Raw genomic sequence first — 18,601 nt, 5'->3', positions numbered from 1 at the left:
TTTTTTATTTTCTTATAGTAATTTGTATAAGATAAGAGTAACATATTGGAAAATTTCCCTTAAATTTATGTTGCTTATAAAACTACCTGGCATGTATTTGTGTGTGTGTGTGGGGGGGGGTGTAGTTTCCTTATTTTTATTTTTTTTCCAGTGATTAGTATTTTTTACTTCTTGAGTCATTTTTGACAACTTTGTAGTTTCATAGAAAATTCTTTTTATCTAAGTTCTCATATTTATTAGCATAAATTACCACAGTATTCTCTCACTATTTGTAACTTTTAATTTTTTCAGTAGTTATGTGTCCATTTTTCTTCCTAATATTGTTCATTTGATATTTTATCTTCTTTTTCCCCCTGATCAATTTTTTCAGAACTTAACTATTAGTATTTTTATAAATCTGATACATTTTATTTTTCATCTTTTCAACCATTTATTTATTTTCTATTTTGTTAATTGCTGCTCTTATGTTGTATCCTTCCATGAACATTCATTTGAATTTACAGTATTGCTATGTTTCAAATTTATTTAATTGAAAGCTTTCAATGAATTGCTATTTCTGACACCATTGAAAGCTCCCTGTTTTCTTGGTCTCTGGATCTGTGGTCCTCATTTTTGGTTTCCTACTGACTTAAATATAGATTGCACTGTTTGAATGTCATTGCCTGAGAATACAAAACGTTAAAAGTTCTTAGTGTAGGGGAGATCCCGAATTTCATAACAGGGAAGACTGAGACCTGTGTATCGGCTACGAGCTCATGGTTTGGATTACTGATTTGAAAATAGCAAGTAGCTGGTGGATACTACTCTTAGCTAGGAATATCTTTCCTGACAATGGAAAAGATATGACATTGACAGCTAACAGGTGTGCCAGTAATAAGTTTCACTGACATGACCTGCCTCCAGTTGTAGAAAGAAGAAATAGTCATATGAAACAGTGAGTGATGTAAAATAATTTGGTAAATTGTGTAGTTAGGCTTAAAGGGCTTATGACTGCCATGGAGAGAAAAGAGTTGAGGGCTTACATTTGTGGAAAGTATTCTAGGACAGTATGGACTTTCCCTGTGTTTTTGAATAATGGATAGCGCTTACAATATAAGATTGAAAAGGAATATTATTGCTATGGAGGTAAATAGTATGATTAAAACATAAAGGTATAAGATACGGTCATAGGATAATGAAAAGATCAGCTTAACTAGAGTAGAAGTTGGATATTTGGTCATGTGGGGAAAAAGTGTTGGTAGGTAATGGTGAGTTTCATTGTGTATGGTCTTGATTCACCGCTATCAGAAATTTGTTAAAAAGAAAAGAGTTTGAGGGCAAGGAGCTAACAAAAATGACGGTAATGGTGAGGACAATAACTATGTACTTTTGTTGAAACATATTATATGGCAAACACTGTTTCACATACTTCCCATAAATGATTCAAATGAATACTTAGAAAAATCTTGAGGTGACTGTAATCTTCTTCATCATCATCATCATCACCATCATCATCATCATCAGTAGTGGTAGTCATTGTTATTGTTATATTTTAATGTAGGTACTGATAGAACTTATCTAACATGCCTAACCTCTTCCATCTAGTAGATGACAGAACTAGGACGTTTAGCAAACATGATTCCTAAGGAGTAATTATTAAAATTAGTCTGGGGGCACCTGGCTGGCTTAGTCAATTAAGTGTCCAGTTTCAGCTCAGGTCATGATCTTGCGGTCCATGGGTTTGAGCCCCGCATCGGGCTCTGTGCTGATAGCTGAGAGCCTGGAGCCTGCTTCGGATTCTGTGTCTCCCTCTCTCTCTGCCAGTCCCCTGCTTGCACTCTGTCTCCCAATCTCTAAAAAATAAATAAATAAATAAAAATAAAATAATTAGTCTGATGTGGTCCATAGGATGGACTTGAGAGAGTAAGAAGTTTTCTGAGGTTGTCCTGGGAGGCTGTGGAATAATTCATCTGTGCAGTGATAGAGGATTGGCCTCAGGAAGTAGTAAATCAGAGAGGATTTAAAGCCTCCAAGCATGGGTCTGGAGCAACAGGGTATTAATTCTGCTTTCTTATGTTGAATTAACTTTCTTTCCCTTTTATGTCCTTCTTTTATGGCCTGTCCATCCAGGCCAATGGGGACTTAGCCAGAATTTCCTGTTAGAGGAGTACCCTATCTCAATGGAATGAGCCCACCTTAATTCCACTGTTGTGCATAGTCGTTGGCTGGGAGTAAACTAAGGAAAGTGCTACTTTCATGATGGCAAATGCACAGGAGCAATAGGAGGAAATCTGAGCAGTACATTTTCACTGCTGCCACCTCCATGTATAGCCTTTGATAAAAGATATCACTATATTTAACTCTGCTAGTGTTTTCTTCTTACTCAACCTAACCTAGCTTTGTGACTTTTAGTCTAGCCACATGTTCTGTTATGCTAGTCAGTTTATGTCTTCTAATTTATCCCCAATCCTGGGCATACTGGTCAACTATTTCACTATGTCTCATTGAATTAGATGTCCCTTCATCCTCTTTTGGGAATATCAACTGATTCCAATGTATGAATAACTCTAAGAATTATCTTTCTTTTTCTAAGTTCCTGCTGTATCTAGTGCTTCTGAAGAGTATCATGTAACTATTTTGATTTGGGGTCAAAATAATGTAAACCAAATTGGTTAAGGTTACTGATTTTGGAGTTGGATATAAGTGGATTTCTAATCCTAGCTCCATTACTTACTACCCGTGTTAATTTGCACAAGTCACACAACCTTTCAAGCCTCAATTTTCTGATCTGACAAATAATATAGTGATATTTTCCTTACAGTATTGTAATATGGCATGTAGAAGATGTTTAATGAATGAAAAGTACATTATTAATAATTTCAGCTGGAACTATGCATTTTCTTCACATTTCCACATTTTGATTCTCTATTACCTTTTCACTAGAGTTACTTCAAACCTAGTTTCACTCTTTCCAATTCACATAATCTTTGGACCACATCACCTACATTCCTGAGAAGTGATAAGCCATCAATTATTCAGTATTTATTGACAACCTGTCTCCAGACCTATCCAGTCTCTGTCTCTACCAGAGACAGAAGGGAGATAAGGGAGATAAAATCTTTTTCTTTGCATAAGATATTCAATAATTAAAAAAAAAAAACATAAGCAAACCTCATGTCAACATGCTTACTGCTTTTTCCTTCTTCCTTCTGTTTCCATTGTTTTTCAATCTGGCTTTCACACCAAGTCTACTTAAATAGCTCTCTCTTAAATATGACATACTATGGCCTTCTCTTAGCTATTTTTTTTCCTTGAAATCTGAACCACTTATTCTTAAAACATGTCTTAAAACATGACACTACTTATACTTAATACTCCTTCTGTTTTTTATCACAATGTATCATCCTTTGCTCTTAATTCCATTTCTTTACTGATTTTCTCAACAGTTATTTATGGGATGCCTGTTACAGGCACTGAAGTGCAGATCGTTCGGACTCTGTAGAGAGAATCTAAGATTATGTTTTCACTTTCCTTCACTACCACCTCAGACTTTTCTCTGAGCAATCTCACCCACTACAAATGCTAATTTAGGTCCTCAATCATAATCTGCCACTGAATTTCATTGCTACGGTCACATTTGCCTTCTGTTCTTCTGGTTCCCTACCTGTTCCTCAAACACCCCATGTTCTAAACAGATGTTACGATATTCACCTAACGCTTTCTTTTAAATTCTACATATCTGCTAATAACATCTTATAGTCACTAAGGCTTTAAGGTTTAAAGTGATCTTTGTGGGGAACCTGGGTGGTTCAGTTGGTTAACCGTCTGACTTTGGCTCAGGTCATGATCTTGTGGTTCTTGAGTTCGAGCCCCACATCGGGCTCTGTGCTGACAACTCGGAGCCTGCTTCAGATTCTGTGTTCTCCCTGTCTGCCTCTCCCCCACTCATGGTCTCTCTCTCTCTCTCTCTTTCTCTCTCTCATCTCTCAAAATTAAATAAAAAAATATTTAAAAAAATAAAAAGAAATAAGATGATCTTTGTTTTAGTCCTTAAACCTATCTCTGGTTTATCTTCATTGCTACCATTATTTGCTTCTTCTGCCTCTAGATATTTGACTTCTTTTTTGGAATATCATAGCTAAGTCAGTTGACACTTGAACAATGTAGGAATTAGGGGCACTGACACCCCATGCAAAAACCCACCTGTAACTTTGACTACCCCACAACTTAACTACTAATAGCCTACTGTTGACTGGAAACCTTACCAGTAAAATAAACAGTTGATTAGTACATATTTTGTATGTTGTATGTATTATATTCTGTATTTTTACAATAAAGTTAGACAGAATAATATGTTATTAAAATCATAATGGAGATAAAATACATTTAGAGTAGTGTACTGTATTTACTGAAAGCAATCTTCATGTAAGTAGATCTGTACAGTTTAAGACCATGTTGTTCAAGGGTCAACTTTTAAAACCACCTTTCCAAAATCCTTCCTTATCTTTTAACAGAAATCCAATTCCTTAGCCTTGGTATTTGATATTCTCTAATGACTGCTTAAATGTTATAACCCATCAAAACTTCTGTTGCCTGGGTTTATGCCTTTGTTCCTCAGTAGCGTCTTCCCTACTTGTGCTTCTCACTTTTACACCTACATGACCATGCAAAGCCATTCTTACCATAGTATACTCTCTGTTTAACCTTGCTCCTGGAATCCCAGCCATCCTTCAAGGTCCAACCCAAGCATCACTTTTTAAATTTTTTTAAATGTTTCTTTATTTTTGACAGAGAGAGAGACAGAACATGAGTGGAGGAGGGGCAGAGAGAGAGGAAGACACAGAATCCGAAGCAGGCCCCAGGCTCTGAGCCATCAGCATAGAGCCCGATGCAGGGCTCGAACTCACAGACCATGAGATCATGACTTGAGCCGAAGTCGGACATTCAACCGACTGAGCCACCCGGGCGCCCCCCAAGCATCACTTTTTAGATCCCCTTTGTCCTTCATCTCTCTAGATATTAGAATTTTTCCCTCCTCTGAAACAGAGTAAAATATTTTCTTTTGTCATTCATTGTATAATATGTTGTATCTTCTCATCTCACTTAGGAGGCTTTAAGGTCCGTGAACATAGAGACTTGTGGCATTCCAATTTATATTCTGCAGGATACTGAGTACACTACCTTACTTAATAAAGCATATGTTAAAGGAATCCATTAGTTGAGAAGATCTCCCTCTCTTCCAAGGCGATTACTTATCACTAAAGTACACTGATAAAGTAATAAACTGTGTATCCTGGCTGAATACAAAGTAATTGCTATGCTTTTGCTAATTTCTCTTTCTCTCTCATCCAGTTAAAATGTTAAGAGAACACCTTCTCTGAGCCAAGCACGGGGAACAGGGATACCAAATCATGAGGACACAGTCCTTTCTTTGGAGATGTTTAGTGTCTATTAGACTGATGTGCATACAGATGACTACAATGTGAAATGAAACAAATTTTAGCTGAGAACTCATATGAAAAAAGTACCCCATATAGAAAAATTACTACCTAAGGAATGGGTTTATAAACATGTTTTTTTTTTTTTTTTAATATTCTTTATAAAACCTTAAAAAATTAGTTGCTTTCGTCCTTTTCTCTCTCTGGAACTTAGTATAGCAAATACAATAATGGGTTTTCATAGGCAAGTCTCAAAATTATAAAAATCTTGCAGAAATAGTGTATTTACTCCCCATAAAGCTACTTAGGCTGTCTAACATCCATTTTGTTTGATTGGGTCTAGAATTTTGAATCACAGGTGAATGTAAGTTACAATATTTCAAATGGTGTTTACTTGGTGAAAACAATGTTTACAGACACCCCAAAAGGGGTTTGGTGTTTTTTTTTTTTAGAAAAGGTTTGTGGTGAGTTATGCCTGCATTAAGAGGTGTGATCTTTGTTATAATCCATACCTAGTAGGTGCCCGGTATATGTTGGCTGAATGATAACAGTTGGAGATCCCATCTGTCTATGCAGTTTTCTATGATTTAGGGATTTTCAAAATTCAGCTTTGGAAAGAAAAGGCTAGTTAAATATAGAAGAGTGCATGCTACTCTGGAGAATTTTAAATGTTCAAGTGGGCAACACAGAGCATTTTCTAAAAGTTAACTAAATTACACAGTATAATAATAAAAGAAGTTTGGTGGTATTATATAACTTTTAAATATTGATTATATTTCTAGGTTTTATCTCCTGTTAGCACTCAACCCAGACAGGAAAACGGGTACATTCTTTATGATTAGAAAGAACTCTTTTGCCATTAGACCATGCTAAATTGATAGTTTTTATAGCCTGACAAGAGACCAAGTCATCATTACCTGGAGGGAAACACTTAAATCATCTGAGGATGGCTATTCTGTTCTGAAGGAGAGTTTGAGTTGACTGCTTGAGATTCTAACTCTCACTTCCCAGGTGGCAAGGGTTAGTTTTGCTGCGGAACTGACAGTTTCTACCCTCTGGGTGGGAAGATTAGATTGGGAAATGTATAGGAGGGGAGCTTGTCAAGGAAATTCAAGGAGCAGAGCTGATAAGTTCTAGAGGGAATTCTAACCTGGTCCTCTGATTGAATCATAAATGCTTATATTTTATGGACTTACACAAGTGTGCAGAAGATAAAGAGGAAAAAGCAGAAGAAAGAGCAAAGAGAAGAAGGTGTGGGAGGAAAATATATCAGAAGAGGCATAAAACTCTATGGCTTGTCCAGCTTACCATTTGTTGAGTTGTGAATAAAATACCAATTTTGAGAGCAATTTTGGTGATGACTGAAATTTTTTTTGAGACATTTCTTTAATGGTGATTCATGGAGCCTGAGTACCGGATTGCATTAAAATTTCAGACTCTATGAAATAACTTTTAACAAACAATAGAAATTCATTTTTATGTCTCTGGACTGGCTGCAACAGTTAAGTTCCAGGCAAGATAAAAATCCATGTGTGATTCTTATGATTCTCTTGTAAAAAAGAAGCAACTAGTAAAGAAATGAATTGTCAGAGCGTGTGAATTTCTAATGGGTATGAAGTGGGGTATGTAGTCATAAAGGGATTTTTCCCCCTAAAACCAGCCTATTATTTATATTTATACTTTTGCTGCTTATAATCCATTGCTCCATAGTTAAAAAATTTGGTGCAGTTTGAAATATCTTCTTGAAGGCTTATTTATATTTCATATACAAATTTGTGTTTCTCCAGGCTTGATCATCATTTGGAATGTTTCATATTGGTTATATGTCTACCCTTTTGCACTGATAACATTATAGGTGAAATAGACTCTTAAACCAGTATTTTCTTCTATTATTCTAAATATTTATATTGATCACATGTTTTATGTGGACATATGGCTACATCCAGCCTCTAAACAAAGCATTCAGGAAATAAAAACAATTACCCCGGTATAATACAGGTAGCTGACACTCATATCACAGTTACTGTTCCTCAGACTCAGTTTGCCTTACATATATCAATTCACGTAAGCTTCAGAACAATTACATTAAATAAGGGCTATTATTGCCTACACGTTACAAGTGAGAAAAGTGAGAAACAGAGAGGTCAAAAAATTTTCCTAAGTAAACGTGGTGAGAGTCAGAGACAGGATTTGAATCCAAGCAGTCTGAATACTTGGTACTCCCTACTCTCCACTTCTACAGCTCAACTTTTCGTTGAGCCAGGGGTAGATACGTAGCTATGTTACTGCAAAGCTATATTTTAATACGATTATTTATTGATGTGGGTATCCCTCCCTTACTAGATTATGAGCTTGTAAGAACAAGAACTATGTTTTATTAACTTTGTCATATACAGTGCTCAATAAAATTTTTATTACTCCTGAATTACAGCTTATTATTGCCTTGAGATACTCTGTCCAGAAGACTGTACAAGAGAAGTCACTGGTTTTATAACCACAGAACTTTTAGATCTGCAAAACAAAATATTTAATTGTTATCTGTAAGTGGGGCACTGTATTCATGATTCTTTCGTTTGTTTTCTATTTCTAAGAGTATAATAGCATGAATGAAATAGACTTTTTGATTAATATAGGATAATTTTAGAGTCATTTTACTTGATTGACATTTTTTCTCTTCTTTTTTCTTTCTCTCTCTCTCCTTTTAATACTCTTTCCTACAGGGTGCTGCTCTAATTAGAATGCTGGCTAATTTTATGGGCCATTCTGTATTTCAGAGGGGTTTGCAAGTGAGTAAAATGCTTTCTATTTTGTCTTACATTTTCCTTGTCAATATATTTATTTTAAAGATATTTCACAGTTTGGGAAATTGCCAATACAAAATCGCCAAATTTGATGGAAAACTTGGAGATGAGAAAGGTGAACAATGTCCTTCCATATGACAAATGAAAGTGGTAGATAGGATTCTCACTGTATCAACTGGGAAAACTTTGAACTACTGTGCAATTTAGATCTGTTTAATATGCATTTTTAAGTTGAAATAATTTTCAAATATATGAGATTCTAAATAGCCGGTATAAGATTTTCTAAAAGCCTACTTCACTTTCCTTAAATTTGAAAGTTTATTTAAAGTGAAAATAAATTATGTGAGCTTTACATATATTTGAGAAAATCTTAATGCAATTTTTCAGATATTTGCCTTTTATGTTGTTGTTTTACTGTTGATATGATAAAATGTTATTTGTTCCAAAGCTGTTTAAATGTTTTTAAAATTAGAAGTACAATGTTTTAAATAAAGGAAAAAAAAGAAGCAGTGTTATCATACTGACTGCATTTAAAGTACGAAGTATGGAATCTAAGAGTGGATTCTTAAAAAAGAGGATTCTTAAACTCTTTAATGCAAACACAAATATAGAAAAATATAACTTTTATTCCATTGAATCTGTCGGACTAAATCATGTTCCTAGCAGCTGTGATTGATGAATTATTTATGATGCATTCTGCTACTTAGAAGTGTCCTTTAAAGTAAATTGATGTTCACCTGAAATACAATTATGCTAAGACAGAGAGAGCAATCAATCTTATCTCTTCTTTGTAAAGCTTTTCATTTTGAAATTTAAATAAACTACATATGGGATTAGGTCATATTTTAGTATAATTCTATCTTTGCCCAAAATGAACGAAAAGATAAAATGCAAAGCAAGAGTTAAATATGTTACGACAAAGCTACATATACTTAACACAACATAGAAAAAAATATAAAAATTTGTTGAAGAACGATTTCCTTTAGAAAATATTCTTACAGATTTGTTTCAGCAGGGGTTGAAGTTTACTTTAATCAGCTTTTTCCATTAGGGACACCTTCAGAATAGCTGAATTCTATTGAACCTATTTGCCGGGTGCTAGAGTCTCCATTCTGATCACATAGTTGGGAAAGTCTTTTTTCTCAAGGAGTGCCCTCCATGAATATCAACTGTCTGGAGGAATGTCCTTCTTATCCCCAATCCTATGTTTTTTTTCCCACTGAAGTTGTAGCCTGTGACAGTTCCAGAAAATATCTAAGCTTTCATTAGGGCAACACAAATTGAATTTGATTTCCTGGTAGCAAGTTGATGTGAAATCATTTTCTGTATAAAATTTTTATTGTTTTTCCTCGTCTGTGTGTATGGATTTGCTCAGCAGATTGAATAACTCTAGTTATATTATTTGGAAAGGATTATTTTTTTGTAAAATTTTTCTTCACCCTGTCGTATTTTTGATGGTATACAAAAGACATCAATTTTTAATAAACCCTTTTCTACTGACCCAGACTATTTAGTTTTTTCAGAAACAGAGGGTACCCTCTGACTCCTATTATATTAAACTTTTATTTGAAGCTTGTATTAATGTGTGCCTTTATGCTCTGATACTTGATTTGGTTAATTTTCAACTGAGGGGACTCTATGTTTGTCAACATTGCATTTCATTTACCTTGTGACATCTCATTGATCAGATGGATCTGTATCCTTCAGGACTTCGCTTGCAGCTTTATTTATACTCATCACTCAAACTGATTTAGTGTATCATCAGCAGTTTGGATTAGTTTACAGTAGATCCCTATGTCTAGGTGATAAATTATCATCTCTTGTGCGTGAAGATTTATGGGATACATTTTGGAAATGACCTCCTGAACAGACACTTCATGTCGTGGTGCTGAGTGGTCATAGAGTTGATATTAATATATTTCCCATCCACAAGGCTCTGGGGAGTCTTGGTTGACATGTTATAGGAGCTAATCTGGACTTTCAATGCTTCCCTCTCCTTGGGAAATCTATTAATTGTTTTTACATTAACCATGGCTTTTCTATGATGACAAGTGAAGGTTTACATTGCAGACAGACCCAGAGTTAGATTTACAGGTGTGGTCAATCCCAAATTGCAAATAGGATGCTTTTCATATATATTTTTCCCTCATTTCTTTTTTTCCTTCCTCCTCTTTTTCTTTCCTTTCCCCTCCTCCTTTTTCCCTTCAATTTATTTGTTTGTGCCTTTCATGTTCCACATAGGAGCAATGTTATAATGGTGATTTCTTTTAAAATTTGTGTTCTCTTACAATTTTTGTATCCTTATGACCCATCCTAAATGCTTTTGGGAACAAGGAAAATGTTTTTTACTAAGACAACTGCAAATATATAAAATATAATACAGCTGACCCTTGAACAATACAGGGGTTAGGAGCGCTCACCACCCCCCCTTGACACACACAGAGTCCAAAATCCACATACAACTTTTGACTCTCAAAAACTTAACTACTAGTGGCTTACTGTTGACTGAAGACTTACCGATAATATAAACGGTAAATTGATACACTTTTGTATGTTATATATATTATTTATTGTATTCTTACAATAAAGTAAGCTAGATAAAAAATGTTATTAAGAAGATCATAAGGATGAGAAAATATATTCATAATACTGTACTATAAAGAATCCACATATAAGTGGACTTGTGCACTTCAAACCCATGTTGGGTTTGAAAACCCTTGAGGGTCAACTGTATATATTATATAATATACACAATATAAAATGTTAAATCTAATATAAATTAAGATATAACAAATACAGATATAACATAATTTATAAATATAATATTTATAGATTAAATATAATAAAAGTAATATAGAAAGGTAGTAGGTTTCTGGAAAGTTTCTAGATCAGTTCAGATGTTCATATTTAACTTGCAAAGTATCTGAATATCAATTCAACTATATTCATCTACTTTTCATATTGTGTTCTTATATTTTATTTTTTTTTTAGTTTAAAAAGTTTGAGAATTTGAGTTTATTTATTTTGAGAGAAAGAGAGAGAGAGACAGAGGCAGAGATACAGGGAGACAGAATCTCAAGCAGGCTCCGTGCTGTCAGCATGGAGCCCGATGTGGGGCTCAATCTCACCAACTCCAAGATCATGCCCTGAGCCAAAATCCAAGAATTGGATGCTCAACCAACTGAGCCACCCAGGCACCCCTGGGAAATATATTCTCAATTTCAGTACACATATATATTCCTCAGTAGAAAGGGACTCTAGAGACTTTTTGAGAAAAGTTTTGTTTCTAACAATCATATAATTCATTTGATCAGCTATTAAGAAGTCTAATAAATAGTTTCATACAGAATAATCACAACTTTCTTTGGTTTGGTCATCTTGATTTTTTTTGTCTAATTCCCTTATTTCTTGAATTTTATTTGATGCTTAAATGGTTCAGTTTAGTACAATTTTAAAATAAATTGCCTCAAAACTTCTTTTTGTAAATAGACAGTATAAAAAATTAGTTCTGGCTACCATTAATATGTCAGCTTCTGTTTTGATGTTTAAATTGAAAGTGAAATGTGGAGAAAACCAAGCATGAACCCTTGTTGGATTATGTATGCTCTCATAAATAATATATGTTTAAAACATAGAAATGTTTATGTTTTTTCAGACTCCACATATCTACTGTTTTACATAATCCATTTCCCAAAATAATAGCTGGTGTATTTTGGAAGCATGAGGCAATGGAAATGATTATCATTTCTGTTTTTAATCAATGGTGGGGCTTTCTACAAGTCACTAAATCTTTCCTGGATTTGTAAAATGTAAGAGTTGTACTAAATACTCTCTGAGATTTTTTCGTCTTTCAGAATGTCCAAATGTAAGATTTATTTAATGCATTTTACTAGTTAGACAATTTGGGCTTGATACTTTAATTTGGGACATCTATTTTAATTTGATGGGAAAATTCGTAAACTAGATATACAAAAGTGAGTGATTCCCTGTTCTTGAGTCTTTAGTTATTATCTGAATATTAAGACTATATGGCCTTCAACGTACATAGTACTGTAGCTATAGTCAAATCAGACCAGCATTTGCTATGACAGAGAATTTTTGCTGGTGATGTTTCTTTTTGCCCACTACTAAGAAACTGCTTATATTTCTCTTGCTTTTTTGTTATTTTTCATATTATGTTACATTTTAATATTTTGCTCTGGATACATTACATGTGCATACAGTTGTCTCAGATGACATTTTCTAAGGACTTTTTTAAATTTCTTGGCGATTTTTAGTGTATATGCTATCTTTTCTAAAGTCAGAATTTTTAAAAAAATTTATTTATTTATTTTGAGAGAGAGAGAGTGAGTACACCCAAGTGTGAGTGAGGGTGGGGGTGGGGAGAGAGAGAGGGGGAGAGAGAGAGAGAGAGAGAGAGAGAGAGAGAGAGAGAGAGGAGAGAGAATCCCAAGCAGTCCCTGCACTGTCAGCACAGAACCTGATGTGGGGCTTGAATTCAGAAACCATGAGATCATGATCTGAGCCAAAATCAAGAGTTGGGCGCTTAACTGACTGAGCCACCCAGGTGCCCCTAAAGTCAGAATTTCTGCTTGTATTCCTGAAATTGGCTGGAATCAACTGTACCTGTGGGTCTGATGGCACTGAAGTGAATTGGAGGTTTGTCTTAAAGAGAATCGGCATCCCCCTTGATGAGTGTTATTATAAGGGAATCAAACTAGTGGTAACTAACTAACTTTTTCAGAGGCTAGAAGAGCTGCTTTTGATGTCAAGGAAGGTTCAGTGGAATTTAGACTTTCAAGGTCCCCATTCCAATTCTCTCCTGTCTAGTCAGAAATAGACTTTGATCCCAAAGACTTTGTAATTCTGTATTCTCTGATAATGTTCTATTGAAGCAATATCTGTTTTCCCAAAGTATGTTCTTCAATTTAGACAATTGTATATAATTATTTAAGAAAATTTGACCATGAAAACCATAGATTACCATCCAATACAGATGGAAATTTCCCATCTCTGAGGGTCTTTTCCTGGAATATACCACTCTTGATGCCTAATATAGTAGCAACACCGAACTATTCTAGGTATTTCAAGCAGAATAGGATTTAGCACAGGGTATACGAATTTTCCAAAACTGTTGGAAGGATTAGAGGACTAAAGGTCAGGAAAGCCCACTGCTATACTTCAGAAAATCAAGATATTTGGGTATCACAAAGAATTTATACCCATACACTAAGAGTAGTTCTAATTAGGTTTTTGGAAGGAGCAAAATTAGATGGGTTTGTTCAACCCACCATCTTTATCCAAAAGTGCTTTAAAAGACTTTCTTCATCTGGTTTTGGTGACACTGTATTCTCCTGAGTGCAGTCATAGTTCATTCCATGTTCAACCCCTAATACTTTTTAAGCATTGCTGAATCATTCGTCAGTTTTTACATCTTTCATTTCCTGGGGATATTATTGTTTGAGTGCATATTTGTTAATTTTCACCCACATGTAGCAATGCTTATGCATATGATCAGTAAATTAGGAATTACTTCTTTTATTTATTTTTTTATAACTTAAGTTCCTATAGATCACATCCCCATTCTACATGAGTATTATAGACTTATTTCTGAAGTAATTCAGCTAATGATTCTTTTAGATAGAATTTTTTTTACATGATGTTGACATTTCTTATATAATTTTTACTTGTTTTAATATCCTAGTTACAATTTTCTCTTTTTCTATGATTTTTCTGGAAATAAAATAATAAGGCTATAATTATGGAATCCTCAGATAACATTGATTGTCTCAGTAGCTATTAAAAAATAATTAGCACATAGTACTATTGCTTTTTCTTTTTAAACAAAAGCAGTATTGTTTTAATGATTTAAACCTCACGATCCCATCCTTCATGTTATTATGAGTCAACACCAGGGAACTCAAATTATGAAGAAACATCATTAAGCTTGATATAAACTCAAACCCTGAAATCCATGTCAGAAAATACGTTACCTTCTTGCTCAACCAATGAAGGTAATTCAATATCATCTAAAATATGGTTGAATAAGAAAGATTTCTCTTGATTAGTATTTAACTGCTCTTTTCCATAAGGTAACCCAGAACAAGATGTTTGGCTCCAATTATCAGGGTAGAAATTGCTTATGCAAATCAATGTAAGGCAATGAGGTGTGGATAAAAAGCAAAAGGGAAATATCATTATTATTGGTTTGTGCTCATAAAACTCTGACAGCCTGAAGGTAATGACAGGCACAAAGCCAGAGGGATTGTTAGTAGCAACAACATACTCAATAACTTGTGTTCCAGTGAGAAGTTATATGTTAACATGTGTACACAGGATTTTTATTCGATAACTTCCGGCTTGCGTTTGTGAGAGAGCGTCTGCTCCCTTGCATGTAGATTTTTCAGAAAAATAGAAAGTCATAAAATAATAGAGGAAGAGAGACAGTGTGTCGAAGATAATTTCCTTTCTGAAGAGACAGTATTGTGTTTTCATCCAGATGGTAGCTGAATCATGCTTATTGTAAAATGAATAACCACAGACAGTTTTTGCTCAGATTTCTCTATGTTTCACTTAAATCACTGTGCAGTTTTAGAATTACTATAGATAGAAAGGTTAACACTTCATGATAATTTTTTGTGATCACTCAATACCATACGATAATGATGTTATCATTGCTGGTGGTTTTAATCATAGGATTTGACCTAATTATCATTTAATTTATTAAAGACCTAACTACAAAGCTAAAATTAATGAGAATGTTAGATAGAAAAAAATTAATTATAAGGAAATATTCCATGGATTTGAGAATCAAGAATACTATCTCCAATAAAAAACAAATAGTTTAAACATTAAGTAGCAATAGTTATTCATATTTCTCAGTCAGTACGAAATAATCTCTATTCATCTGTTTCAATTAATTTATGTACAGCTACTGATTGAATCCTTGTCATTTTGCCTCTGAGTTAAATGTTGTTAACTGACCACTGTAACCATCTAGCATGAACTAAAAAGCCTTTATTATTAACGACATACACCTCTGTTTGGTCATCCTGCAGGCATTTACGAAGCTCAACAGGAAGTTTTAGAAAGTTATATTCATTGGTTTTCTCTTACCTGTTATTTAAGGGCTTAAGATATATTTTAGCTAAGAAGAGTTGGTTTTATAAAGTGATATTTAAGATAACTTTATTTATGGGACACCTGGGTGGCCCAGCTGGCTAAACATCAACATCAGCTCAGGTCACGATCTTACAGTTTGGGAGTTGGAGCCCTGTGTCAGGCTCTGTGATGACAGCTGAGATCCCAGAGCCTGCTTTGTATTCTGTGCCTCCTTCTCTCTCTGCCCCTTCCCTGCTTGTGCTTTCTCTCTCTCTCTCTCTCTCTCTCTCTCTCTCTCTCTCTCTCTCTCTCAGAAATAAACATAAAAAATTAAGATAACTTTATTTAAAATGTATCTGTGAAACTATTAGACACATTTTGTTGATGAGTATGTATATTCATATGCTGTTATGTGTGTAAATGCACACCAGTCTTTAATATACACACCCGTGGGTACATCTATCTGCAAAATGCCTCTCAGTCCTTGAAGACTCTACATTTGATCAGATTGCTAGTTCAGGATACAATAAACTTACCTTAGAGGCATTTTTTTTCCTCTAACCTATTTAACTCTTGCATGAGCAGTTTCCTTTCTTTTCCTTCAATCATTTCTTTTTCTTTTATGGGCCCTTTTCAGAACCTTCACGTAATAGCCTAGAACTACATATTTGGCAATGTAGTCAATGTTGTTGTGAAAAGAACCGTCCTAAATTTGGAAGATGGTTTTTCTTATTACTCATATTTTTATAAATGCTTAGTGATGCTATTACATAGTTTAATACTAGGCGTACCATAATATATTTTAATAAATTTAGCTTTTTCCTTGTTTGGGACCATCTAGATCACTTTCCAGTTTTTGTTAAACAGCACCATAATGGTCTTTAAATTATAGATCTTCCTATTATATTTTGGTTGTCTCTTCATATCAATTTCTGGAATCATGTTATCAATTTTTCTTCTAAAATGTTAAGCTAATATGTAGGAGTAGGCATAAATTTTGAAAGTTCTCTTTTTATAATACACTGAACAAACAGCATTGGATCCTATTTTCAAAATAATTTTCTTACTAATTTACTAAGTAAAAAATTACCCAATTGCTATTTCAGTGTATATATTTTTATCACAAATGATGTTGAAAACTTTTCATATATTCTCTTGCATTTCATTCTTTGGTGACATAATCATCCATGTGTTTTACCCATTTGAAGATTGAAGTTTTACTCTCATTTTCATAATTTTGTATAAATGGTTATAAAGTAAAAATAATGAACCATAACATATTTACTACACATTCATTTTCCCCATGATATCTAAATATTTTAATGTTATTGTGAAAAAGCACATGTTATAAATTAGTGGCTTAGGAGGAGTGCCAAAGGTCTCCCCTAAGTTACATATTTGGAAAATGAGTTATAAAAGGTTCAAATGCATTAAAAACATTTGATCTACCTCTTGTTTCTGTCTGTGGAAGAGAGGGCTGTGTGCTAATATAGCACACAAAGAAATGGTGAATTCATTTGTCATACCGAATCTCATTTCCTTTTGCAATCAGTCTCTTATATTCACCTGTTCTCTTCTGCTCAAGGTCTCTCCCAGCGATTATTTTACAGATCATTTTTTACCCTTAAGGGAAATAGCTCATTATAGTGTTAAAATCTTTTCTTAATGCTTTGTGCTAATAAACCAAAATTGTGATTTCACTTCCTGCTCCAGCTGTGCTTAGTTTTTATATCCACTGTACATGTTGCTCCCCCATCAGGCGTGTCCAGTTATCCTTTTATTCCACACCAACTTATTATATACCCACTCTATGTCAGATGCCACGATAAATACCAAGAATTCAGAGCATGCTGTATACAGCAGATATGGCCCTGATCTCATGAATCATATATAACAAGATAAGATTGACCCTACGCAGGAAAAAAAAAGCAAATACATAGATATTTACTAAATGTGAGAAATGCTGGGAAGGAAAAAATAGAACACTGTGAGAGAACATATGGGCAGATGGGTCAGGCAATTTTAGATTTGGTGTTCAGGAACTCTTTCTCCAGAAGAAGGAATGTCTACTGAGGTCTGAAGGTGAGAAAAGGCTGGGGAGGAAGGAGATCATTTTGGAAATATGGAAGGGCCTGCAAGGGGTTGGAGCAGAGAACTAAGTTCAAGGAAAAGAAAGAAACTGGTGTGTCCGAGCAGAGTTAGTAAGGACGAGAGAGAAGGTAGGAGAGGAGGGCAGGAACTAATCACAGAGTGCCAAAGGAGACTGTGCTGAGGAGGTTGGATTTTATTCTGAGTGCAGCAGGATGCTACGGATCGGATCAGTTTTAAGCTGGAATGTGATGTGGTTCCGTTTGTATTTAAAAGGCGAAAGATTTATGCGATTTGAAGAGAAACCAGAGCATTCCATTTGTGTTTAAAGCAGTTATCTGGAAACTTGTAATAACACACTGGGCTTGGGGCAATCTGCATACCAAGAGAGGAATCAGGTAATAAAATTAGGAAGATATTTGAATATTCAGGTGAGAGATAATGGCAACTTAAATAGCCAGTAGATACACAGAGACATGGATGGATTCAAAATGTTTTTTTAAATGTTTATTTAATTATTTTGAGAGAGAGAGAGAGAGAGCGCCAGCAGGGAGGGGGAAAGAGAATACCAAGCAGGCTCCATGCTGTCAGTGCAGAGCCTGATGAGGGGCTTAATCTCACAAACCAGGAGATCATGACCTGAGCTGAAATCAAAAGTCAGACACTTAACTGACTGAGCCACCCAAGCACCTCCCAAAGTGTTTTTTTGAAGGTAGAATAAGTGGACCAAGGGATAGATTGGATGAAAGATGTGTATGAGAGGTGAGGAAGAAGAGGTACCTAAGTATTATCCTAATGTTTGTGGGTTAAAGGCCTGGGAACAAGCCCTGTGGAGCTGTAACCCTTGGAGGTTGAGAGAAGACGAGTGGCCCAGGCTAGAGACTGATATGGAGCAGCCGGAGAGGCAGGCAGAATACCAAGGGTGTGGTGTCCCCTAAGTCAAGCAAAAAGCTTATTTCAAGATTCAGAAAATGATCAATGAGGTTAAATGCAGCTGAGAGCTGGAGTAAAGACTGGAAAGTATTTCTTTTGGCAGCTTGCAGATTTATTGATATCCGTGGCATGGATTAAAGAGTGAAGGGGAAATGTCCGAGTAGAAACGTGTATGTAGAATAAAATTTAAAGAAATTTGCCAAGGAAGGAGATCAGAAAATTAGGGTAGGTAGTTAAAGGGGGATAAGGCTAAGGAAAGTT

At 34.8% G+C, this 18,601-nt stretch overlaps 1 protein-coding gene across 1 annotated transcript in view; it reads left to right on the top strand.

The window, feature by feature from the left end:
- Positions 1 to 18,601, top strand: part of TRHDE (thyrotropin releasing hormone degrading enzyme) — a 392,491-nt gene that overhangs the window by 267,078 nt on the left and 106,812 nt on the right. The window contains exon 7 of the mRNA XM_019455116.2: positions 8,138 to 8,203. Within this exon, the coding sequence (XP_019310661.2) occupies positions 8,138 to 8,203 (66 nt within the window). The remainder of the gene's footprint in view (positions 1 to 8,137; positions 8,204 to 18,601) is intronic.

The sequence above is a fragment of the Panthera pardus genome, unplaced genomic scaffold (genome assembly GCF_024362965.1).
Source record: "Panthera pardus isolate Hobbes unplaced genomic scaffold, ASM2436296v1 HiC_scaffold_6, whole genome shotgun sequence".
NCBI classification, from domain to species: domain Eukaryota; kingdom Metazoa; phylum Chordata; class Mammalia; order Carnivora; family Felidae; genus Panthera; species Panthera pardus.
The sequence above is the reverse complement of the archived record's forward strand: the minus strand, read 5'-3'. Positions and strand labels throughout refer to the sequence as shown.